Source organism: Oreochromis aureus, linkage group 18, assembly GCF_013358895.1.
Source record: "Oreochromis aureus strain Israel breed Guangdong linkage group 18, ZZ_aureus, whole genome shotgun sequence".
Classification (NCBI taxonomy): Eukaryota; Metazoa; Chordata; class Actinopteri; order Cichliformes; family Cichlidae; genus Oreochromis; species Oreochromis aureus.
In genome coordinates, this window is record NC_052959.1 from 17,207,276 (window position 1) to 17,234,739 (window position 27,464).

At 39.4% G+C, this 27,464-nt stretch overlaps 1 protein-coding gene across 1 annotated transcript in view; it reads right to left on the reverse strand.

Annotated features, from left to right (window-relative positions):
* Positions 1-25,055, reverse strand: part of LOC116318671 (solute carrier family 22 member 23-like) — a 37,538-nt gene extending 12,483 nt beyond the window's left edge. The window contains exons 1-4 of the mRNA XM_031737757.2: positions 23,785-25,055; positions 16,300-16,403; positions 16,045-16,199; positions 353-521 (exon numbers count right to left, since the gene is read on the reverse strand). Of these exons, the coding sequence (XP_031593617.1) occupies positions 353-521; positions 16,045-16,199; positions 16,300-16,403; positions 23,785-24,210 (854 nt within the window). The 5' untranslated portion in view covers positions 24,211-25,055. The remainder of the gene's footprint in view (positions 1-352; positions 522-16,044; positions 16,200-16,299; positions 16,404-23,784) is intronic.
* Positions 25,056-27,464: the final 2,409 nt, after the last annotated feature.

Below are 27,464 nucleotides of genomic sequence, written 5' to 3' on the forward strand. Positions count from 1 at the left end.
TGAGGTAGAATAAATGGTGTATTTATTGCTTATGCTTTGGAAAAAGTCAGAGCAGAGGTTTAAGTGTAAAAGATACCTCAGCTTGGGCTTTAGTACTATTTTTTTAAAAGCTTGTAGAAATAATAATAAGAAGAAAAACCTCTGCAAATGCATCTTTTGTTAAACAGTGTTTAATTTACAAAAAAGAACATCAATAAATGAAGTCACACCTGATCACTGTGGATGCACCTATGTGTTTTTTTTTTAACTCTTGTGTAACTGAAAAAAAATATTTTAAGTTTAACAGAATATCAAAATCAAGATAAGATAACCCGGTACCAAAGTGCAGCAAATGCTAAGGTCTTTTCCTTACCAAATGTAGGACAGCATAAGCAGCAGGGGACAGATGATGACAGCTTGAAGTACCTGCCAGTTGCGACAGAGGTATGCCACTCCAGGCATCAAGAGCCGACCACCCAAAACCACAAAGCTGGCCACCATGGTCATGGAAAATCGCCATCCTGGCAGGCACAGCTCGATCCCTGGCAAAGAGAACAACGAAAAGGAAAAGAAAATACAATGTGTTTTTTTCTAGTTGAGACATATATAGAAAAGTTGACATAAAAAAAGAGTGCAAATACTCAAATTTCTAAATTTCTTGGAAAGATGACACATGGCACTGGCACTAGTTTTTTTATGTTCAAACTAGCTATAATCGTTGGAAATTTTGGGGCAAAAAAATAAAATGAAGTTGCTTCAAATAAAAGGATTCCCATAAATTAGTTATTCCAAGATGTTTGTACCCATTCATATGCAGTTGAATTACCTGGCAAATGTAACATTATCCTGATGATATTTACCTTTTTACACTGAAGAAAAATATTTTCAATCATTTTCTCAGAAAAAGTGAGAACAACATAATGTACTCTTGACTTTCGGGGGAATGAAATGTGCAATCTAGAGCAAAGTTGATGAGTAAACGGACAAAAACAGAGCAACAACTCTGACTAGGCAAGGCAGGCAGGTCAGAACAGGGATCCTGGCACTGTCATCAGCAAATGAGGTTTGTTGTTCCAATGCAACACATCCTAAAATCCGGAAATTACTGCTGTTGCGGCGTGGCTTTTTACACCAAAAGTACTCACACACCAGAGAAAATTGTTATCTTTTTAATAAGTCTGGAATATTCCTAGTTTCTCACAACAGGAGGATAGATTATGGATTTTAAACTATTGTGCTAATCTTAGTTTTTTTTTTTAATTGATGTAACGCTTAACTCATCAGTCAGAAAATTATATCACTCCAGTAAGTCCCTGTTTACAGTTTTTTTTTTAATTCTGAGACAGTACAGAGATGAAGACAGTAGGCTGCTGAACAAACTAGAAAGGGGTTCCTTGTGCTCCTTTCCCCTCGATCAGAATGGCACTGATTCATTCACTCAGTCATTAGCATGCACACCCCACTGGCAGCCAGTAACCACAGACAGTTCAGCCCTTTAGTTACTGCAGTACAGAGGAGAAGTTCACACCACACCATAGAAAGCCAATGCTGCTGTAATGCCGCTGCTCTCATACAACCGGAATCTTTTGTCTTGCTTCATTGGTCCCTTTTGTTATACATCACTTTTCTTCTACCCAGGAATTTTAACCGTCTCCAGTGGGCCTTTCAAGGTGACAGGCCCAGCATAATACAGTGGATGTCGGCTGCTTCACTTCATTCCAGTGGAAAAGACTGGAATTTCAATTAGGACTTGCCCCCCTCTGAGGACATGAATAATGCTCTCTGTTCACAGACACTATCGCAGCTGGTATGACAAAGCCAATGAGTGGAGAGCAGGGCGATGGGTGCAAGACCTGCTGAGTTTGAACCAACTAACCTCAAGACTCCTTCACTGTGTGCTTGTGGGAGAATAGCACCGGCTCACTGGTTAAGGACCGCATGGGATTTGAATTCTTTGGTTTTGTATTTATGTACGTAAGGCATCATGTGCACTGAGACTCATGCACTCTGACCGGAATAGTACATCCCGTGGTGAGGTGAGGAAAAGCGTTAGGCAAAGCGGCACAAACTTCATTAAGATAACAATTATGACAATAAGGATATTTAATTAAACTAAATGCAGAATAAGAACCAGAAGCTGTGGAAAAGAGGCCTGAGCTTCTTACTCATGTTGACCCTAATCCTACATAACCTGCTAGATCAGCACTCCCATAATGCTCTGCGGCAGAGTCTGTCCTACTGACATAAATCTACCAATTACTAATCTAATGTTACATATAAGAAATTGACTAAACTTGGAAACCAAAGGCCTCCCGAGGGTGGCGGAAAAGTGACACATAAAAGATAATAGGAAAAAAAACATTTAAAATGTATTTGTACCACTCCCAATAGTAAAAATAGAAATTACATCATCAATGATTAGGCTAAAAATCCAATTAATGACAATGATAATCCCTAAAGAAGATTTGGCTGGTTTGCTGACTTTGGCAATGTGAGAATGTGAATCACACTCTAGCACAAAGTGCAGCAGCTCACCAGTAGCTCATGAGCAGTGTTGGGTAAGTTACTTTAAATTAGTAACTTAGTTACATTACTAGTTACTTCTCTAAAAAAGTAACTCAGTTACTTCAAGTTACTCGTTACTTTCAAAGTAACTAGTTACTAGGGAAAGTAACTTTGGTTTTACTCAGAATTCTCTTGTTAATGTGTTGCTTCCGTAACTGGATACCCAGCCAGACTGCCAGTCTTCTAGCTTGCTTACTTGCCACAAGTGCACTGTGCCACCTACCAATAGAAAGGAAAAATAATGTGCACATTTCCACGAGAGAAATCACGCCTGGACCGTCGTTGACCGCCGCCATGATTCTAGCCTGCTTTTTACATCCAACACAAAAACTGCAGTCGTGGTGCTTTTGATTGTACTCAGAACTTGGAAATTCTGCCTTCTGAATAGGAAGATGTAGGTAACACCAGACTGCAGATGAGCTGCATACAGAGCTGGGCTGGGACAAAAAAAAAAATCGTCCCAGGCATTTTGACTAGAGACCGCCCACCATTATAGGAAAAATCATAAAGCCTTTGAATGAAAATAAACACTGTTGTGACAGTGATGTACACTGTTCTGATGGTATATATGTATCAATCTATCAATTGTTTGTTGTAAGACTCAGATAATTATTTTTTAAAAGCGAGACATTTTAAATGAGAATAATAAAGAAAACTATTTCCTTGTGCCCCCTTTCCTGTTAATGCCCTACATGGACCCCTGGCAAAACTTTGCTAGACCCGCCCCTGCACAGTTACCAGCTGTCAGCTACGTAGAAAAGGATCCTGGTGTTATTTGTCTCTCAGAAACAGCTCATAACTTCCTTCAACTCATTCATGTCACCTAAAAGGTAAACCTGTTTCTCCATCACCTGTTCAGCTCTGATGATTCAGTAAGGACATCTCCTGGTTTCATCTGCATGTTTCCTCTCACCAGATAACCAAACCGACATCATGACCAGCAGCTTTACAGCTGTGGCTCCAGCAAACATCAGCTGATACTAGAAATTAATATTAAATAAATTCTAACAACAGCTGATCAAGCTTAAACGTGCTGCTGTTGTTTAACGCGACATCCGCTGGTTTCCTCTTTCTGGCGCAAAGTGGGCGATAAATAAACAAGAGAGAAAAGCTGATCAGCTGATCATTGATCAGTTTCGTGATTGAAGTAGAAACAGGAGAGGAGAGAATGAGAGAAGAAGAGGCAGCTGTGCAGCTTCAGCTTTGTGTCTTTTTCATTGTAGCTGAAGTCCGGGACAAACTGTGTTCCTTTTCACCTCAGTACGAAACGCGTAATATTTTCTCTGAATACCAGACGATTCTGTTTTTTACGGGACGGTTGGCAACTCTAATAATTAACCGTATGAACAAAATAAAGTTCAACATCAGTAACATAGCACCCACCCAGCTGTATAGAAACTCCGTCATGCTAGCTAGCACGCAGTACGAAAATGTCAGCATACCGAAAATAAACTCCACCTAAACTTGGTTTATATCTGACTCCGATAGACTGCAGGTCATAACTTCTTACCTGAAGTTCAGTTCACCTGACACGCGGACCGACGGCCGCTTCGGTCTCTCCTCTTGCCTCCTTTTCCTTCATCCACCTGCTGGCTTCCACCACTTGCTAATGTTATTGAATCTGTGGAAGCTCCGCGATATCCACCACACGTAAGTAACGAGTAACGAGCCTATCTAAATCCCAGTAACGAGTAACGCGTTCCTGGTTTTGGCATAATAACTAGTTACCGTGCTCGTTACCACAATAATAACGTAGTTACTGTAACGCGTTACTTAATAACGCGTTAGTCCCAACACTGCTCATGAGTTCCTCTTTGTAACAATGCGTCTTCTGAGATCTGGTCACAACTCAGACTGCTGAATGAGCGAGAACGCAACCAAGATACATTAAGATGTGACCACTCAGAACACCTCAGAGCGGTCCAGGCCACATATGGCTTTATCCTTTTAGCGGCACGTGTGCATGTTTCCTGTGCCACATTACAGTACAATACTACATTAATATGTGTGTGTGCCACTGCTGAAAAACAATAGATTTGGCAGTCTTGAATCACGTCGATACCCTCAGCTGTTATTTCGCAACTGCCTTGCATAAAGCTGCTAGCTAATTGCATAAATAAAAGTAAAGCCCTTTAAGATGATTGACTGTGTAGCCTATGTGTTTAATCATCTATCAGCTCATGGAAGTTATTAATGGGGTGAAGCAGATCCGGCATTTGTCTTCTAGCCCTCTTGCAGGCATCACAAGGCACAAGGCTGCCATTGATCAATTAGGTCCTTCTTCTCATCACGTTTCCCACACTTTGCTCTGAATACCTACGCTTCAGCGTCAATATATTTTGATTTTGAATCACCAAGCAGTTCTCGGATTCACTCAGCAATTAAAACATATCTCGCGTCTGCTCGTTAAATATCATTTCCCCCGACTGAAGAAACAATGAATCAATTACAGTGCTCCTGGTGGGTTAAAAAGGGAAAAAAAACCCTTCATATTCTTGTAAAGCAAGCTATAGTCGCATTCAGCAGTGAAAGAAAATAATCACAGTGAAATCAGGAATGGGATCAACACAGCTGTACATCTGTCACACAGCTGAAATCTGCATATTTCTTTGCTAATTGTTTTAAAAGAAGGCACCAAAAAAAGTTGTCGCCACAGCTTCCGCATCAAGTGAAAAGGAAATAGGCAGGATGTGCATATCCTTTTGCTACTAATTCCTTACTAAACAGAAATAACATCCCACACAGAAATTAGTTAAAATGAACAGGCTATGAGGCTGTGTCAGCGCCTCCAGCAGTTCCAATCAATCCTGGACTGTGACGTTTGTAGCTTGCAGATCCTAACCAATATCCTGAAGAATCTCTTAACACTTTAGTTAAACAGTATTTCCAAATGGAATTCCTTCAGTGTGTGTTGTGATAATGGTTGGAGCACACTCTCTGGAGATTGTGGTATGCTTAAAGTGGTTTACAGAGTGCATTGTCTGACTACACTCTAAGGCCAAAAAAAAGGTTACAGATAGTCTGAGTGACCACATTCAAAGGTAAGATGAAAAGCCTACAATAAACATTTGATACTTTGTCTTTGTGAGCATTTATGGTGTTGCCCAAGTTAAAAAAAAATCAAAATTAAAAAGCACAGCATGGTCGGGCCTGGTACGCACTCAGAAGTGAGAACACCTGGAGATACCAGGTGCTGTATTTAGGGCCGACTGTGGCTCAGGTGGTCGACTGGATTGTCGACCTATCACAAGGTCGGGGGGGCCAGATTCCCCGGCTACAACATTCCACGAAAGCATATGATTCACATTATTTAAAATTTTTAAGAAATTCAGATGCATCAAGTCAGGGAACCACCGGTGCACTTAATGGAAGTATTTGCATACAGCTGCATTTCACAGCTAACTTATTCAGGCCTTTAATTTGTCACAAGTTTCCTAATGGTTAAAACTGTAATTAAACATACTAATACAATAAAATTTATGCTTATTTTTATATATATATATATATATGCCACCTGGGGCTGATCGAAAACCTTATTGGGCAGGTATGCCATTCACTGCATGATCAATACACCATTAAAGTTCAAAGGATGGATGGTCACAGATGGAAATGCCTAGTGAGGCTAAACTCAAATCAGGCATGTGCAAAGTTTCTGATGAACGTCTGAAGCATTTCTTCTGAGTGGCAGACCAGTGAAGCATTGTCAGCAAACAGCATTTCCCTGATTAGGGTCAGGGTGAACTTTGGTCTTTGGCTGCCATTACTATAGATCAAATAGGGTTTTTTTTCCCCCTATAGGGGCAATCTCTATCCTTTGTGGAGGACATCTAGAATACATAAAATATTACTGGCATAGACGTACAACGCTGTTTGCCGTGCAGTTAGCCATGAAAGTCTGTGAGAAAAAAGGAATGTCGCTCTTAAGATATCCTTCAAATTTTAGTACAACATAATCACCTAAGAAGACATGGCAGAAAGCCAGTTCTCTAACAGAGCATGAAAACAGTTATCCTGACAAGGTTAAAGGCCTCAGGTCAATTAAAGGGCAAAGTAAAACTAACTTCTCTCTTCTGTGGCGTTTCTTTAGCATTAGTGCAGTTAGACAATTGTACTAATTGTACTACAGCAATTCTGGGTATAAATGACCAAGAGCAAACTGATAAGTCATTCTGGTAAATAACCTTGATACTTTATTTTTTCTGCCCGCTGTGTATTTTTATACACACAAAAATGTTGATGTCTCCTCTCTCCCTTTTTTCAAGCTCCAAATAGGGGCTATTGACTAAGAATAAGGTCATGCTTATTGATTAGTCTCTGGAGCCGAGCAGAATGTCAAACAATTCCAGCTATCCACAAGCCCTTTCCTTTGATTCATATGCTCAAATTCTCGGTAATCAGGACAGTAAATCCCCACCTGGAGAGTATATTCTTGTGTTAGTGTGCTGTGTTAGCGCACAGCATATTCCAAAACCACTCCATTAATCCCACACAAAGAAAGATCAACACAAAACAACCTACTGGGTGTCCAGAAGGCACTTTATGTGAACTGAGTGACTGAACTTACATTTGTCACAGTCCTAGATTTGCTTAACTAAACACAACTTCAGCCTAACCAAAGAAGAACTGAAACTGCATTGATTTTTTTTTTCTTCCAGTCATCAAAAGAAAGTGCAAAGGTTGCCAGTAAAGATTTTACCAGTTACTGGACTTCACTCAGGAATTTGTGGTTTGAGATAGTTTGAGGTTATGTCATGCAACAAAGGTTAAAAATTATTTCCACTCCGAGCCAATTAGAACATGACCGTTAGGTCAGTACTACTGCTTTAAAAATTAAAAATAAATGCAGCCTAATGTTTTAGCAAAGTGCATTTGCTGAGCCACCAAAAATGTAATCTTAGCACAAAAGGGAACTTTAACCCTGCTCAGAGTTTAACCCTCCACTCATTTATCAGGAGACAGCTAGGGTGGATCATGAGGAAGACTGTGGTCAGTGTTTCATCAGCAACAATTGTTTTTTGAGTGAAAGAATTTTCATTCAATACCAGGACTGCCTCTTTAGGGTATTTCACAGTTCAATTTCTTTAATTCATTCTAAGCATACAGAATGAAAAGAAAGTTGAATTAGCACGGTCTGTTGAATGTTGGTAAACTATATTAGCAGTGGTGTGAGGCAGACATAGCTGTGATGTCAGGGAGACATAGTCACGTGGTGCTAAATGAAAAATGTCTGTTTTTAAAAGTCCAGATCTTGCCCACACTGAGCAATAATCACATGAACAGTAAGGAGAACAAGCAGACCAACAAAGAACACCGTCTGTCAAAGCAGGAATTCGCCCTAGACACAAAGGAAATCACAGAGGATAAATGAATTTGCAGAGACCTGTTTTTTTTTTATTTTGCTTTGTGCCTTGAGTATCTTTATGAGTGAAAGAGAGATAATTGTTTGCTGTAAGAGGAGGGTGCCACTGACAGGAAGCACCTTATTGCAGCTAACAGAGGAGAGAGATGAGAAAAAGGTTAGCCCGGCCTGGCTAAACTGACAAAAGGCAGCAGAGCACTGCAGCAGGAAGCGTAAAAGACCGATCATCCAGCCTGACCAGAAGAGCCTTGCCACTCTGTAGAAAGAAGGAAAAAAACTCCCAGCAGAGAAGTAAAGGGACACTGTGCTACATCAAATCTCACAATGGCATGATGTATAAATATCAACCAATTTTTTTTGCTTTGGGCATTGCAAAAAAAAATTCCTCTGACCCCCTTTTCTGAAATTTTTCCACACCGTATTGGGATTGCTCAGTTTAAAAATAACAAATGATAACGAATAATAAGCAATCAGTTTAAAAAGAAACATATAAAGATTACAGAGTATTTGTACTTTAATCATATACATGTAATTAATGTGATGGTGTGAATTTGTTCTGAAGCAGTGCAGCAAAACCAGACTAGTAGAGTGTAATTCATTACTCGAACGATAACTGGTTAAGACCTAGTTAGACTTTATGGAAATGCAATAACTAAGACAATAACACAGATTATATTTTAACTTTAATAGACCTTTAAAAAAATGTGCTGAAGAGTGCTATGATACAATTCATTATCATGCAGTTTGTACTTCCCCTTTCTGTGCATCTAGATCATTTCCAGTTGCACCTGTGTACTTACCAGCTACACATACAAGCCCAGTGCATATACCAAAGGTGTGACAGTAAAAACAATATCCACACAGAGAGTCTCTCGGCATGTCAGCAGCAATATTGCCACACTGATGCAAATAAAAACAATGCCCCTTTTCCCCAAAGTAACCACTGCTGCTGAAATTATAAGCTAAACAAAAGTCTTTTTAGGACAACACAGTGTGTGCAGTGTGCATTTTGTCTAAGAGCAAATATGGAAAAAAAATACCCTTTCAGTGCAGGACTTAATAATAATTTTTTCTGTCAAAGTCCCACTTTAACATAAGATATACTACTTAACAAAGCAAAGTGTGTGTTGTTGTTTTTTTCTTTTTTTGACATAATCTGGTGAGGTTGTAACCAGTAATTTATTTTTTAAATGGTAGCAACCATTTTCATATACTAGACTTTGGAGGTGCCAGATCTCAGCTGAAGTGAACATCAGAGTGATTTCAGGATTGATGTGTTTGACATTTGACAACGTTTGACAACTCAAACTAATAGAGACTCAATGCTGTAGTGCATTTGTAGATTTATTCTGGCAGCATATGGAGGCTCAAAGCCGTACAGACACTTTGTGCTGGTGTTTAGTTCGTAAATCTGTAAATATACAAAAAGGTGGACTAGCACATCAAGCTAACAAACAATGCGCTAAAAACTAGTTAGCTGCGCTAGCTAATAACTATGAGTTCTCCATTATCCCCAAACCACATGAGTCATGGAGACTATAACATATTCAGATGGGCTCTACATGGAAAATAGATAAATGTCAGTCATTTTTTTCTGCATCGCTTTTCATTTCTCTCTCTCTGTTTAGCCATCTGTTGCTCTTATACACACACCCATGACATGAATAGGCATGCAACTGATTCAGAAAGTGAGCAAGCATTCTTCTTCTTAAGGTAAAAGCTTAAGGCAAACTAGTCCTTCCACCATAACAGTAAGATGAAAAACATTGAGCTAGTGTGCACAGTTATACATAGAAATACATTTAATCTGGCAGTGTTTTTTAAGAGAGAGAAACTTTAACTCATAAATGCTTCACGCAGTCATAAGGGCTGTGGACTACTGCCCTAGATCAGAATCACTGTGCCTCAACCTGATCACAAAATTCCCCAGCAGCCTGTGCAGTCTGCTACCATGACTCAGCTAGCTGAAGCGTGTTTGTAAGTGGGGGGGCGGGGGTTGGAAACTGTGTGGCAGCGGTAAGGGAGGGGTTTGATGTTTACTGTAAAAATGCATTAGTGAGCAGCACCGCAAAGCTATAAGCACAATGAGGCCTGTGGCGTGATGCTAAAAAGACTAGCTTACACTGATGGAGCACTGGGGTATAAATAGCAGCGTTGCATCAGATGACTTTCTATAGCCATCGGCCTTTCTTTTGTGCTCTTATACTTCGGATCAGTGAAGCAGAGAGATGCATCAGCTTGGTTGATATATGAAAGAGGCTAATGTTAATATACAAAACACTTCACTTGTGGTGTTGCTGTAATTGCATCACACCATCTCTTAGTCAAGCACTCTTCAGATGTGAAAAATGCTACTCTAGCAGCTGTGCAACTTCCACAAATCTCTCAATCTTCTTGATCGGTTTATTTTATTTTATTTTTTTATCCTAGCCTAATCAACCTTTCTCACAACCTGTCTCATTCCACACAACCAGAAAATCCTCCTTTTAAATTTATTGTGTCTCTTTTGTTAGAGTCATATAGCTGTCACACTGTATCTGCTATGTTGGACCATGCAGCGGGACTGAGTTTGACTGGGAACCCTAGCATAACAGATAAGATATGTATCAGTTGCTCCACAGTCTTACAAAAGTCAAAGACTAATGGATTTCCTGACCGATGCCTCAAAGGCACAAGGTAATAATAATCACGGGTGGGTATTCTATTAACTCCATTAGCATATACTAGCTAAATAAAGATGATTAAAACTTTCAGTCAAATTAAACAGAAAGATTGCAATCATCATAAGATTTTCTAGATCAAAATTATTGCACATGATGTTTCCCATTCTCCATGGTGCATGTAATGAAACTAGCACATGGATGGATGAGAAATGGGGGATTAGTGTAATGTCTCCAGTGCAAACACAGCTGAACTTGGGATTTGACTCTGGCTTACTGTTGAAAGCAGGATAAAACAAAGCAAACCACAAACGAAGGTCATGTGGTTTACAATGCTGCATGTGATATGACTGAGTGTCAAGACTACAATGAATTGTACCTTTTCCTAAACTTATAAATATGTGACACACTTTCTTGCGAAGGCAATGCATGTTTTCCACAAAATAAAATGATCGATTTTCTCCAACAACATGTTGCTGCATGACTGTGTTCCTACTCTTCGAGCAGCTGTAGAGCAGTTTTGTCAATACAGAGTGGCTGCAGGGAAAATATCATGTGACAGGGGCCGAAAATTATTAGAAATAAGGGCGGCAGTATAGCAACACAAAACCTGCACAAAGATCAAACATACATCTGTTTAGCTAATTTCTGCTGAACCTGAGTGTATTACATCTTACAGTGCAGCAGGACTACAAAGACCTGTAGTATATAAGGATCATCATAACGATGTTAGAAAGATACAAATCCTACTGAAACTGATTTGTTGTTTTTTGCTAAAGAATGTGTTTTTAATAAGTATGGAATGAAATGGGAAACCCTGCACCATCATGGAAGGATTATTATATAATACTGTATGACTGCTGTTTGGGTTTAACTGCCTCATTTTTATATGTAAATGAGGAACTAGTCATCTTTATTCTAATGACAGCCTGAAGCAAGTTAACTGAGAAGATTCTCTGTTTACAGTTAATGCAAATGGATCAACATCAATGGTTAGGTTATCCACCTCCAGTCCTGGCCCTGGGGATTTATGATGAACTCAACTACCTCTAGGGTTAGTTTTCTATAAAGCTATAAAGACTCTAAATATAATGTTTGATATATTATTGGCAAACACTAGACCTCCCAGAAAGGAGAAGGAACAAATAAAATTACAGTATGTTTATGACAACTTTATTCACTTTACCACCATTTGGATTGCAGTAAAGTTAAGCCAAAGTTAAGTTATATTAGATCAAATACGAAAAAGTATTGAATGCGAATAAAGTGGAAAACATCTAACAGTAATCTGTGTGCATATCTTATGCTGTAGGTTATTTAGAATGTGCACTACGTCTTCTAGCCCCTCTGCAAAAAACAAAAATTTCCTCTCTCGATCAGAACAGCTACTTCAACAAGGAAGTGTATAACTAATTTTTATGCACTTCTGTGTGTTCACTGGAACCAGGGGAACAAATGTTATCTTTGTCTTTGACTAGAGACGATTCATTAAAATGGTTCTGGAATGTTGCAATGAAGCTTTTGAAATGATCCCATTTCTATTTACAATTGACTAGCTCAACTATTCAATAATTACTCTTCTTGTTTTGTTTGACTCTCGGTTTTGCAGTCTGGTTAATGATGACAAATATAATACAAAAAAAAAAAAAAAAAAAAAAAAAAAGAGAGAGGGGGGAAAAAAAACATTTAAAAAAATAAATATGATGACTCCAAAACTCCCTCCCTCTTACTGGGCTCCAGCCACTCTGCTGAGGATGATTAAACCACAAACTTGTTGAAAACAATGACTGTAAATGTCAGGTTCATTTAAATTTGATGGGTTCAAGTCCACCCCTTTGCCTCTTTCCATCTCACCCCTTTGTACTGGGAGCAGACAAAAACAGTCCCACCATTCTGGGTGTGCTGTAAAGCTTTTCAAGGTATGCAGCGTGGATTAAATTAGAATGACAAGGACGCTGAGGGCCCCGTCCTTCATCATCTCGTCCTTGCTCCCTCTCTCTCATTTTTCCTTTTTCCCTTGCCTCTGCACTGGTCAATTACTGCAGCCAAAGAGGCTCTTAAGGATCCACCGCTGAGCCGAGAACGTTCATCAACTGCATCGCCAATTACTAGGACGCAGCACAGCACAACATATTCACAAACTATTACTTTACCGTTCACATAGAAGGTCACATTAAGAGAGATGATTCATCTCCAGAAATATTACAGTGTCTACAGACTCTTCCTGCAGTGATGGGAAAGTGTAGTGAAGACAACCACTTTTGTCCTTATTAGATTATTGATTAGAAGTAACAAAGATTAAAGGGGAAAAAAATGGTGGTTCATGTAAATGAAAATGAAAGAGTTAAGCAGGTTGGTAGTTTGTAAGTAATGAGAATTTACGCCCACATAGGCATTCAGTTTAATAAATGTTAATAGGTTAGTGCAACACAATTACTCTTCTTTCAGCTGATCGCTATCCTCGACTACAGGCGAGTACTAAAGTGGAATACCTTCTTTTTTTTGGAAAAGCATGTGAGATTGTTAGTAAAAACAGTGACAGCGTTGCACTTTACAAAATAAAGAGGGAACAGATAGACAGAGACACAGACGCAAACAGGTATTTGTATGACGTATATTGACTTAATACACCTCATTTGCACAGTACCAACAAGGACCTCTGATCGTGATGTGTAAACAAACTGGCTCTTACTTCCTCTGCAAGCAGCCAAACCAAAAACAAACCAGTTTAACTAAGCCACCAAGAACAACAAGTAAACAATATGTTATTTAGGGAAATGGAAGATTTTGATTTGTTAACAAGCTGTGGTTCTTGCCTTGGACTCTGTGAATAACTGTTGAGTGGTCTACTGCTTTTTTACATGAATTCTTTCGTTTATCTTTATTAAAAGACAAAAACAAAAACAAGTACTATGAATACACTGGTTTTCATATGCAGTAAGCATTAGCATGAGCAGTTAAGTAACTTGGCACGTAGTAAAAGTTACCGATTACTTCCAAATCCAGGTACACGTAGTAAAAAAATTATCTTTGTAGCACAATTAATTAAGTATGGTGATGGCACTGGGTCGTGCATCATTTACAGAAGTTTAATTCCAAGTCCAGCCGAAAAGCACTTTTAATCAGCAGACTTTTCAAAGCAACATTCTTATAAAATTATGTGCTCTTTCAGAAAGCTGTTAGCTTAACCCATTTCCATTAACATTACTTAGCTACAGTCACATGAAAAAGAAAGTACTCCATAAAGGACTACACAGTCATGTGAAAAATCAAGTACACCCTTACTGCTTCCATAGGAATTAAGAGGGTACGCAGCAAGCAGCCAGGTGCTGCTAATCAAGCCCACTTGATTAACTCATCATTAATAAGTGTGACCACTTCAATGAAAGCAGAGGTTTTGGCAGTTTGCTGGTATGGGGCATTCAAAGAAGTGTTAACACAATGCCACAGTCTTCCCTGGAAATTTACCTGAAGACTGTGCACTGCTCAGAAAACTTGCAAAAGGTCTGTGGAATCTGAGCTACATACCAGATTATACAGACTTAGAATCTGTAGAACATTGAGAAAAAGACTGAATGGTTTGTAAAGTTGCACCTGAACAAACCACAAAACGTCTGGAATAATGTCCTTTGGACAGATGAGACTAAAGACACCAGTGTTTGGCCATGACGCACAGCGCCATGTTTGGTGAAAAGCAAACAAAAGATATCAGACCTCAAGACCTCATACTGACTGTCAAGCACGGTGTTGGAGGGGTGATGAATTGGCATTTTTTTTGCAGCCACAGGCACCCTGCAGCCATTAGGCTTACCATGAACTCTTCTGTTTACCAAAGCAATCTAGAGTCAAATGCCTGACATCTAAACCTTGGCCAAAACTGAGTAACGCAACAGGACAATGCTCCTCATTTACTAATATGGGTGTGGAAACATTCTTACCCTTAGCAAAAAAAATACGTGCATACAAAAAAAAAATTAGTGTCAGATTTATGAAGCATGCACGCCAACCTATTTTCCTTCTGTCTGTAATAAGAAGGAAGGCAGAAAAGGCACAGCTTTCCAGAGTTAACAGTCATCACTCCCATGGAAAAAAGTGAGCCTCAAGCTTAAATAACAGACTTTGAAATGACTTTTTCTCCTAAGACACTCAATGTGGCTTAAGTGGGGAAAAAAAGTTGGGGCATCAAACAAGAAAAAAAAGAAAATCAGCAGTCACTTAGTCAAAAAAATTAGACTAACTGATGACATCCAGCAATGGTAGAGGTCATTGTTGATAAAATGATATAGGAGAATAATGTCATATATTTATAAATCAAAAGGTTAAAGCCTGTTTTTTTTAAATGGTGGATTACAAGTATTTTGTGTCTTATGGTGTTTTTGAAAATTATAAATAATGACCAAAAGGCAGCAATCATAATATTATTAGTAGCAGTAATAGTAGTAACAGTAGTAGAAGTAGTAGTAATAGTATTCAGCCTGAATTTGTTCTAATTTACCTACTACTAGTACTAACAAATAAACTCAATAAGTAAATTTTGGTAAATCCAGGATTTTTGTGTGAAACTTTTGTAGGTTATGCACAGATTTGGTGTTGCAATCAATGGCCCACTCAAGTCCAGGCCTCATCCTGAAATAAATGTTGTGGCAGAACATCAGGAGAGCTGTGCATAATTGAATGCCTACAAACCTCCAAGAAATGAAGCAATGCTGTGAGCCAAAATTCCTCCACAAGCAAGTGAGAGACTGATCAAGTCATGCAGAAATCAATTACTTCAAGTTATTGCTCCTAAAGGTGGCCGTACAAGATACTGATTCATGACGTGTACTTAGTTCTTTATGTCTGTGTATAACCATCTTATGAATATTTAAACAGATGTATGAAGTTGAACTTGTGAAAAAGAGCAACTTGGAGGTTGAAATTTTCAAATAACACGTCAGAGTGTAAGTTAGCTAACTAACAAGCTACCTACAGGTAAGATTTTCTAATAATGTGTTTATATATCAGTCTACATTTAATCATAGATTATTATATATTATCTCTGGCTCTCTTTCACAGCGTGCCTTTTGTCCTGTCTCCGTTCCTTCACCTCCAGCTGGTAAGCAGATGAGTGCATCTCCCTGACACTGGTTCTGCAAGAGATCTTCCCATTAAAAGAGTTTTTCCTTCCCACTGTTGCCAAAGTGCTTGCTGATAGAGGGTCATCTGATTGTTGGGGTTTCTGTGTTTTCTCTGTATTATTGTAGGGTCTTTATTTGACACTATAAAGCTTGGGGTGACTTTTGTTGTGATTTTAAAATAAAACCGAATTGAATTGAAAAGCTGCAGTTTCATGTAACAAAACTGTTATTGTGTTTTTCTAGGTAACCTTCCATTGTTTTCTTCTATGTAATGAACAAACAACCTTAGCAACTACCTGAGGATATAAAGTGTTTGACAAAGGAACCTTTGGGACTTTTAGTAGGGAGTGACTGAATTACTTACTAAGGACGTAGAGAGAAAGGGTGATTCCTGCCAGGCAGAAGCCCTCAAAGAAACGCAAGGTGCTGAACATGGGGACGTTCCTAGAAAAGGCCACAGTAAAACCAAACACCAACATGAACAGTACTGATATGATCAGCACTGGGTGGCGGCCAAACCTACAGAATAAAGTAAGAGCAAAAATGACACTTGTAATAAGCATAAAACACCTTTAAGGTTTCCATGATCTTTCAATTAAGGATGGTGCGAAAGTCTTACCAGTCAGCTAATATTCCAAACACCAGGTATCCAAAGATGGATCCGACCAACAGAGAAAACTTTGCAATATGGACTTTCCATGCTGAGTCACAAATCAGACTCCACTGTAGAGACAAATAAACAGGTATTAGTTTCAAGAAAATGATGCCCGGTAGATAATGTGGAGGACGAAAATCAATATTATCTTTTGAGTATGCTGCATTTTTATCTCTTGATTAACATTCACCTCTAAGTTTGTCTAATTTATTGACAAATATCATCACTCATAACGCTTTGATATGTAAAAAGGATATACCCTGCAACAGAAGAGCTTCTTGGTATTTAGTCTATAACAACACTGACACAATATCAATATCTTTTTTCTGTTATTTCATTCACACAAGACACCCATACTCCAAAACAGAGCATCTTGCCAAACGTGATATTTCGCTACAGTTCACTTATGATTACTTATTTAAGCACAAATTCTTCAACTGCATTCTGCCTGGTTCAAAAAGCAGTGCAATATATATATGATGAATTACACATTAGGCGTTTTCGTTCATTAGTTGGAGAACCTTACTGAAGCCGATAATCAAGGTTAACTCCACATAAGCAAACACTTTCTTATTACATCATTTATTTTTGTTTCTATGAAAGCTCTCAAGATGGTGACCTATAATACAGTAACTCTACTTTTACTTTGTGACTGAATCCCTGCTAAAAAAAAAAGTGATTCCTAGAATACGACAACAATGTGGTGCAGACTTGTCTCTGCATGTAGGTACACCCTGTTTTTTTCTCTCCAGCAACAGTGCTAGGTTGTGACAAGCAGACTCAACACACGCATCTTAGATTTGAGCTTACAGCTTTGACTACCACTGGCATTGTAATGATTATGTATCTGAGGAAGGGGTAAAAGTTGACACTTTTACAAAAGAGGTACTAATGTGTGTGCAACCATACGTGGAAATGCGGTATATAAAGGCAAAAACTGAATTTGTATAATCTATGGAAAGTCATTATTTAGTCTGCCCATCTTTATTCTTTAACAGCGTTTATTCAAAAGCCTGAACTCTTTTAAGTGTGATTTAGAGATCCACAAAAAAAAAATCAACATTGTAACTTACGTTGTAAGCAGAAACCCCTTTTAACCCTACACCTTATCCTTCCAAGCCATTCAGTCATTGTGGGCTGTGTCATCCCGACGTGTAGTTACACTTTTCAGGAGGTGCATGTCAGGTTACAAGGAAGGTTAGGTTGTAGAGTTAAAAGGAGTTTCCGGTTACCTCATAAGTTATGATGTAGCTTTCCCACTGAAGTCTAAATCGGGTCTTAGGCATGCTTTCTTGTAAATTCTTTTAAGCAGTCTTCAGGAATAGTCTCCCAGGCTGCTTGAAGTGCGTTCAAATAGATGTAGGCTGCTTTTGTTTCATTTTCTGTGACCATAATTTACCACCGCTTCAATAATGTTGAAATTCTGGGGAGGCCAATCCATGAGTGGTAGTGTTACATTGTATGTTTTTCTGTACAAGTTTTGACAAGATGCAGCCACTGAGACCATTTATGATAAAGCATTAGAGAAGAGTATACGGCCCAACTGAAGGATTAGATGCGTCTCTCAGGTCCTGTGTCAGGTCTTAGCAGTTTTTTTATTTTTTATATTTCTGAAGGACTACTTTCAGATCATCTGCAGTAGCAGTAGGATCATAACCTATCGTAAACTCTACCATAGTGACGTGCTCAAAATGGAATGCCCCAGGAATTACACAGAGTCACCAAGCAGTCACATGACTCATACATGCCACTCATGCATGGTTTCAGTATCGATGTCAGACACAGAAAGACACAGAGGAGAAAACAAGTTTCTTTTGCGCAACCACAAGACAGCAATGGCTATAAAACACAGAAACTGGAAGCTGGAGAGACTACCAAAATAAAACTCACATTTCAATCCACAGTAAAACACGCTATGACGACATGTATCAGCACAGCTGGAAGACTGGTGACTGAGCAGAACTGACATATGTAGGCAACCTCAGACAGACGACCAGTGTTATAAAACACGAACATCAGCATTCCCCAAGTCACCAGTCACAGAAAAAGCAGCAATGTCTTACGAGTGTTAATGGCAGTTAAACTGTCTGTGGCCCATTTTGATTGCTCGGCATCATTAATGTGCTTTATTTCAAAGCCTTCATTAACTTTAATGGTAATTAAAGTTTTGGAAAAGAGAATCCTACAAACTACAAAAAGCGGGGTTACATACTTTGCTCTATGTTTTTAAATACCATGTTGTTTTATGCAACCTTTATAAAAGTGATCAACCCAGTCTAGAATATGAATGTTAGTTTAAAAAAAAAAAAAATTTTAATGGAATCTACAAAAAGAATATAACTTACTAGTCATGAAATGGATATTTTTACTTTAACCATTGCCTTTATTATGACAAAGTCAGCCTAAAAATGAATCAGGCATCATTCTAAAGGCTGCTGATAGAGCAACACTCAACATGAGGAAGTAACCACTGCAGACAGAGTTACACAACAACCACTTGGATCATTTCAATATAACACATTATCTTTATTTATAGAGCATTTTTCTAAAGATTCACTGCAAGTAGTTCACACAATTTATAGGAGCATATAAAAACATTCATAATGTATCTGTAGATTTAATGTAAAAAAAAAAAAAAAAACACGGATGTAATTTGCATGATGGCTTCTGTCATTTATCAGTTGTATTACATGCTTGTTCCCAGGGAGAGTCAGCTAACACCTCTCTTTGAATTGTTGGAGCGTATTATCTGCCTTCCTTTCATAAAGTATGTGTTACTGTATCCTGTGTTCATAAAGGACCTTTCTACAGTAGAAGGCTTGACCAGCTGTTATAAAGGTTACCATACAGATACTTCTAGATCATCTAACTCTGTTTCGAACTTGGACTAAAACCTGGTTCTTTATCTGTGCAACAGCCATTACTGGGCGTACAGTTTTTAGAAAAGACAGGGAGACATGGAATGACAAATATTTAAGCCATAACAGAAAAATAGCATCTCTAAAATTTAGATTCATCATCACCTTGAGTCAGAGCCATGCTTTTTGTCAGGTTTGATTTGTCGCTTGTTTCCTTGCTATTGTCTTGCTCATTTTGTGAGTAATGAATAGAAGTCAGTGACAGAGACTGCTTAGGTACACATGAATCACTTAGCTGAGATAAGATGGAAACCATGAAAGGGCTAAGACCAAATCAGTCAAAATCTCAAGGAAATCTGTTGATCTCTTTCAAAAGAACGGCCACCAGTGATCAGTCTAGACCATCGAGTCCACTGAGATGAAGATGCTCAACCACAGCTGCACATTTTTGCACTCGCTGAACTACACAGTGGTGGGTGGGGGTTTCAAAGGAGAGGGAGTGGGCCACAAGGGAGGGGGGGGGAGATGAAGGCGAGCACAGGGGGAAGGAGGCATGATTGTACAACGTAACCACAGAACATACAAAGATATGGAGGGAGATGCAAAAAAATAAAGCAGGGAACACATTTATGCAAAAGATAACTGGATAGAAAGAGACAGAGAGAGAGAGACAGAGAAGAGGGAAAGAAATGCTCAAAAGCAGTTGTGAGGAGACAGCAGAAAACACAGGGAGAGACTGCTGCATAGTTACTGCCTAGCAACAGACCATCACTGAGGTTATCTGACTCTGTCTGCTTCCAAGTGCAAGTTTTACCACCGCTGCAGGGTTGAAACCCTATATTGTGGTGGTAGCTGGGTGAGCATATAACAAACTATTGTATAAGGAGGGTGAGTTCTTGGAAAAACATAGGCCTATAGTATGCATCCCAAAACACACTGAAAATTTGAGGTAAAAGAAGTCAAAAAAGGGAACATTACACATGTGATGCTGGATGTGCAGCCTTAGGGACTGAGCCTGATGTCAAATTATCAGTGTGACCGTGTTTCAGATGCAGGCTATGCTAAACACTACATAAGATACCATACCATGTTTGACAAGTTGGCTGATGGCAGTGTTATTTTACTGTGATCAACAGTGACAGCTTGTGAAACAACAAACCTTTTCCTGTCCATGTATTATTCATGCCCTCCTGTTGTTGATAGTTAGCACAACTACACATATCTGTCAACAGTCAGACTTCATATGTATTGAAAAGCCATTACTCCTATTACCCAAATTCCATCACACCATCCTTAGAAAAAACAAACTTAAACCATAGCAAAGGGTCACAGCTTTCACCCCTCCCTGTTCCAAAACAGCACTTATCAGAAAAGAGCGGCACAGCACACATTCTTGTCACACACACAGCGCCTCAGCAGAGTTTTATCATCTGGTCACACAAGCATCTTTCCTCCCAGCTGACACTGTGAGAGGCTGTCATTGTGTGCTGACTGGGTATCTGCGGTGGGGTCGTCGCCTTTCGACAGCTGAGGCTATTTCAAAGTGTCCCGCACTGATCCAGAGTCTGTGGAAGGAGCCAACCAGCTGGGTAAACAGCATGAAGGGACACAGAGCAGAGGGGCCTGCATGGGTGTTCAGCTACGGTATCATCTTTCAGATCTATGGGTGTGCAGCCTCGAGCTAGAGATACCGTGTCTGGGTGTACCCACCATGGCTTTTAAAACATATCGTCCTTATCACATTCATAAAAACCTAACCTGCACTATGAGGAGAACAACATGAAGATGGCACAGTTGTGTGAGCGCAGTACAGGCACAGGCATGTGCAGCTAAACAGTTGTTTGATTGGTTAATCAATCCGTCTGCTCCTCACAGTTATTCCAATGTTCTCAATTATATTTCTCAATTATTAAATAAAGCGCGGGGCTCCAATTAACTAACTGATTAACTGGCTAACCATTCCAGCTCAGCAATTAGCAGTTCTTTATTTAATCGTTTAGGTCATTTATTATTTAAAAATGCCATTTTTTGTTGATCTGTGCGAGGAATACACAACTGGTTTGCAATGCAATGCAGTGCAATTTAGAGACACATCGGGAGATACTTCATCTTTTTTTTGTTTTATTTTTTTGACAACGAAAAAGTAATTCTTTTTTAAAGTGTCATGGTAGTCCAATTCCCAAGAGGAGAATCCAACATGTAAATATTACATCGTCATCAGCCCTTTACTGCCAGGTGCATCGGATTATCATACAACAACCAAATTGATAAAGCATGAGTTAGAGAGGTTAATCTGTCATTTGAAGAGGTTCTCAGGCCACTATTTCAGGCAGTATGTGCAGCTGCTGCCCATCTCAAAGCAAGATGAGTAGGGTAGGTTGCACAGAGACTGTGTCTGAGTAATGGTATATTCTGATTTCAAAGGCTCAGTTCAATTAAGAAGGACCCTGAGGAGAGCTTTGACTCAATTAGGATGGGTCTCCACATTAAGCACTTTGGATCCTTCACCGCTGCCTTCTTTCTGTGTCACCCTGAGAAAGCACTGTGTGAGCAGTGGCGCCTCATCACATGTCAAATTCTGAAAAACGGCACAGAGTTAGAATATCTACAAGTATTTAAGTGCTGACCTCGTGCAGAGCAGTGTGGGGTTAGATTGTCTTCAGACAGTGTGTAAGAGACACTAAGGCATTTCGTCAGCATTGGCACTCTGCTCTGCTTTTTAGGGATAGTGTGTCATGGATAGCTGAGACCCAGGCATTTGCAGTTTTTCTGTGGCAATCCAAACACGGGGATAAAAGCCAAGTCATTACTTCCCATTCGAGTGCCACATCCTATAGTTGGTGTTCTATGGTGGGGAAGCAAAAAAGGAGGCCTGGAAGACTGAGGGACAGTGTCAAAATAGAAAAAGAAAATGACAATACAAGAGATATTTTTGCTTCAATTTCGGATTTTGACAGCGTGCCATTCGATTCAGCTTCTCCTCACTGTGACCTTGTCCGAATGTGGACAGCCAGGAGTTAGAGAAGACTTGCATTGCCAGACACTTTTAGCAACTGTCCAGGCCCCGGTACTGAATTGCAGAGGTGGTAGTGCCAACATGACATTCTCAGTATGTGTTCAAAGGCAACACAAATCTTAGCATGTACAAAGTTACAACGGCAGCGTGAGCAGAGAGCAATGATTGTTTTCGAATCATCAGCCTTCATATGGGAAACCTGTTTTCAGCTTTAGCCACAGGGAAACTGAAAAGTTCTGATTATTCGTAATTTGCATCCACCCAGTTGAATTCTTTCACGTATGACTTTATATTCAGCAGCACTTATGAGAATCCCCTAGTGCGTGAGAACAGTTTATCACCCTGGCCTTTTATGCAGCCCCGGCCCTCAAATTACCCTGTGGACAGCAAATGAAATCAAGATTTCAACTGCCCCAGCTCCCACAGTTAAATTAAAATGCCACAGCTGCATTTTATTTGCTTTATTTTAATAAGGGACATTATCAGTGATAAGCAGACACCACAATGGAGGCGAGCAGTGTGCAACACAGTGAAGCTTCCAAGCCCATCCTTTTCAAAAACCCTTGAAAAGGTACAGCAGCTGCCGGCTAGAATGTGACTTCCTGTGCTCTCCAACTGTGTGTGTGTGTGGTAGTGAGAGTGGATATTAAAGGTTTTAAACAAACTGATTATAAAACATTTAGATTATTTCTAAGATTTAATTGCACCTTGTTCTAAGGATTAATACGTATTATTTTTGCATATTTCCAATAATGTCAGGTCTGATCTTCTTTTTCTTTTTTCTTGTACAAAAATGAAAATGTTTGTATCCTCATATGTACATGCAGCATCTGCAGCTGGAAACAAGCTGACTGGCAAAAGGAGATATAAAAGTGTTCCTCCTGTAGCTCACAGTCCAACTACAAAGACTGCAGGCACAGATATTGGAATGCAGAGGCCTCACTCCTGTGTCACAAACAACCTGAAAGTGTCCAATTTGAGAGCCATAAGATTATCTTACTGCTGTTTGGTTAGGACAGCGATGGGCCGGGTGATGTTTGATCAGGGATGGGGTTGCATTATTCCAGAGAGTACAGTAATGACCTTTGCTCCAAATCAAATGCTCCCTGTCTATTATATCCATTACGACAACCGGCAAATTCCACTAGCCCTGGCAGTTTGCCCCATGTGCCAATGGTGGCTTGTTTCTGTGACAGGTCACCTATTGTGTCAGATGGTGCGATGACTCACTGTCAGCACCATGCATGCCCTCACCTGAATCCTACTACCTTTAGGTCCAACGTGAGCCAATTCGTGGCTGTGTAAATCCGCACTGGAGATGACGGTGCTAGACGCCCCAAAGTGGAGAGAAGACTGCAACAATGGAGGCATAACCACAACCACTACCGAGGTGCTTTCAGAACACAATCAGACGGAATTTTAACGTGGCCGTTTAAGGCGAACTGTTTTGTTTTTTCACTGTAACTGCAGTGTTAATAAGCGCATCTTACTAATGTAATATCGACCCTATTATTAGGATGCATAACAAATTATACAAAGGACCCCCCCACCCTATCCTCAAGATGGATAGCTTACCTTAGTAACCACATTTTCTTTAAGTCCTGTGTGCAGCTCGAATGTCCACTCACTGCAGTTACACAACGTGTTGTTGTTGCTTGTGGAAGTTCCATTGACATAATTTGGATCCGGTCGCTCACTGATGTTTTTTGGGCTGCCTGACACCGAGGAATGAGTACTATGGTTAGTCAGAATTGCCAAAGGCTGGATACATGTGCTGTTTGGCTGGGCGAGGAGGAAATTATCAGAGAACTGACTGAATCCAATAAATAACGCCGGAATCCATGTCAGCACAATCAGCTGTTTCTGGTACTTCCCAAATCCACCTAGAAATGGCAGGACAGAGTTGTCGATGCGTGTCAGCAGATCCGGCGACGTGGTTTCGGGTGACACGAAGCCGTTCTCAGGTTGATGGTCCCCCGTTTCGAGCTGCACCACGGCCATCGCGGTTTCCCCTACAAATGCCTCCGTTGTCTAGCGAAGCCGGGGTTGCAGTGCTACCCCCTGTCGACTCCACAATGCGTCAATACCTCCAGTTCCGGCGGTGAAAGCCGTGCGCAGTCAATCACTGGAATGGAAATAAGACGCACCTCCTTATTATCAGGAAGCACTTCCCTCCGTCTGACACCAAAACCCGTGCGGGACTGACTGCAGACACGCGTCCTGAAACAAAAGGCGGATTGCGATGAATTGCGAAACGACGACATAAACTATCCCACGCTCTTTTCTGTCGGCTGATTCTGTTTGTGTAGGTGAGCTGTAGCAGCAGCGCCAAAGAATTGCTTCCTGGGGAAGCCACAGGTAACGCACCTGCCCATGGAGGATGTGGCTAATCACTTTACCCTAGCGTGGCCACTTGTAACCAATGGTAACTGCCACTTTCTCTTGCAAGGGCAAGTCAGACAATGAACAGTAATGTAATCACATAGGTTAAAATAGGCCCTGCATAAAGAAAAAACGGAATTAGTACAAATTTTGTCTGAGTGATGCTGAATATTTTTGATAAATGGTCACATTGCTGTCTTGGTGTTCTTTGTAGCCTATCTATATATTTATATAATTTAAGGATTGAGTATAATAAAGTAGTTTAAGTGTAAACTATAGACAAAAGCCACATATTCTCAGATTTTAAAACATCAACAACAGGTAAGATTATGTTCTGTCATGGGAAGGGGGAGGGACTGTAGTATTGTCCCCGCCCATATTTCCAGCAGTGCCAGCAATTTGAGCAAACAGTAATACACGCAATAAAAAGGCGTAATGCTTCAGCTCTGTACAAAAATGACCAATTAGTGGGCTGATTTTTAACTGATTTTTAACTCCAGGTTTTAATGTGCTTTCAAACTGAAAGTAAACGGAGTTCAGTTTCTCCTATTTAACCGTAGCCTGACTCTAATAGAGACTGGAAAATCAATAATTTACCTTGTTTAAGACTGAACTGTAGCCCATAATAAAGTTTATTTAGAAGCTGGGGACGACGACCACAAACTGCTGTCTTATTGTAATTAAAAACTCATAGGTTTTCTTCTAAACACGGGCAGCCCCAGATTTCCTGTGTGGTATGTTTATAACTAAGACATAACTTGGTCTGTTCAAGTTTGCTTAAAAAATGCTCATATGGTACAGAAGATTTTGATTTTTTTTTTCTTCTTGAAGTAGTGAAAGTAATTATGGATTTTTCACCACCAGATGTGAGGTTATTAAATTGTATAAAGGATTTTTTAGCGCCTTATATCAACCTAACATCACCCCAGAACAACACATGGATGAATACTTTGCTTTTAAGATGTTTAATCAAAACGTGGACTACAGCTTAGAAACGTTTTTGCAGTAATCACTAGTAAGCATCACCACATTAAATATCAAACATTTTACTCAGTGAAATCTTGAGTAAATCACACTTTTTACCTTTAAGACATGTTTATAACTCACTATGATAGTTATAATCAGGGCCCACAGTCACAAAATTAAAGACTACATTTACTTGGTCACTTAGTTTCTCTCCCCCCCCCCCCGGTTAAAAACTTAACTTTTTTCCCCCCGCTTAATTATAGGGGAGGTTCGATTCATACCTTCATAACCTATATTTATCTGACCATGTGATGGCAGAGTCCTTATCCGCACCACATGTGCATTTGGCAATGCCTCACCCTCCTGGCTGTTATGTGCTAGTGCATGTGGATTTTTATTCATTTATTTTTGTCTTTCTTTTTTATCTTTTTAAAACTTTTTTAATAGTATTTTTTCTCCGTTTCTCAAATAAGGCATTTATTACTTAGTTAGTTAGTTTGTTTTTATTATTATTTCAGGTGTGTACAGTTCCTAACGACTATTAATAAAGCAATAATAATAAATACATTTAGGTATTTGATGTCATGCCAACATCTTTTATATATGACCCATATTGTACATTATACATTATACCGTGGCTTGGAAGCATGACAATTTTTTGGAGGGCACTGGAAGGACGATTAAGGGTGCAAATGGGCTGCGGTGTCTTGTTGTCTTTTGTTGCACACTGATGTCCCCTGGCGGCAGATTGGAACAACAGCACTGCTGTTTTCTCATTGCAGTGTTTGCAGACCATTTTTAAACCACGCAACATCCAAAGCAAAAATTTATCTATTTTATTTTATTTTATTTTTTTTACAGAAAAGTCAGTGCTGGTGAAATATGAATATGTTCATAATGTTTGTGGTGTCATTTGACTGTTACATACAGATGTAAAATTCTCCCAAAATACAGGAAAATATATTTCTCATGATTAAAGGCCTGTTATTAATTATCATTGTATTGTGCAACATCTAATGAGTGAATTAGAAATGTCCTTTATCTGGACCTTTCCTCTTTCCTCTTTTCCTTTGTCTGTTTTTGTACTCTACTATGTCTACCAGGTAACAAAAAAAATAAATCATTAATCACAGGGTTTATTTTCTGTATCCTATCCAAATGTGCCATTCACACAAAGCTTTTGATTGTAATCCAGCATGCTTGTGAGTCAACAGAAACCAGTCAACCGTTGTACCATCACATCATTGCTGCGGTGCTGTTTGTTATCATTCAAGCTTGCTTATTACACTCCCTAGCAACTCATACAGGTGTGTCCAGGATCCGCCCCATATGATGATATGAGTCAGTTCAAGTCTGCGTGTGTGTGTGTCTGCATGAACAGATGTGATGCTGTTCTGTCTGTTGGTGTCTGTATCATAAACCAGCTAGTGACACATGAGCTGCAAAACACTATCACTGCAGTTTCACAGCACTCGATATTCCAGAACTAAGTAATCTCACGTAGGCCACATTTATGTGCCTAAATACTGCGATCCAATAAGATAGCATATCCTGATCAAAACCATAGGATAACCTTTCACAGAGACAAAAAGAACCATCATTATAGTGTTTTAGTGCAGTTTGGATTCAAAGTCTAACACAAAGTAAATGTTTGATTTATTCTTTAGGAGTTATCGTCAAAATAAGTAAAGCAATAAAATCATAGACAGTGAGGATGATTGTGGACACTATCACTGCAAAATGAGAATCACGCATCATGACATTAAAGCATCTTGGTTTTACAATTCTTGCAAATATTATTGAAGTAAAGAAATGACAAAAAAGAAAGGCAGCTCATTATGAAATAGCCTTTTTTGGGAACTGACGACTAAGGCATGGTCATTATGCTGTTTCTGGCTAAGGTCATG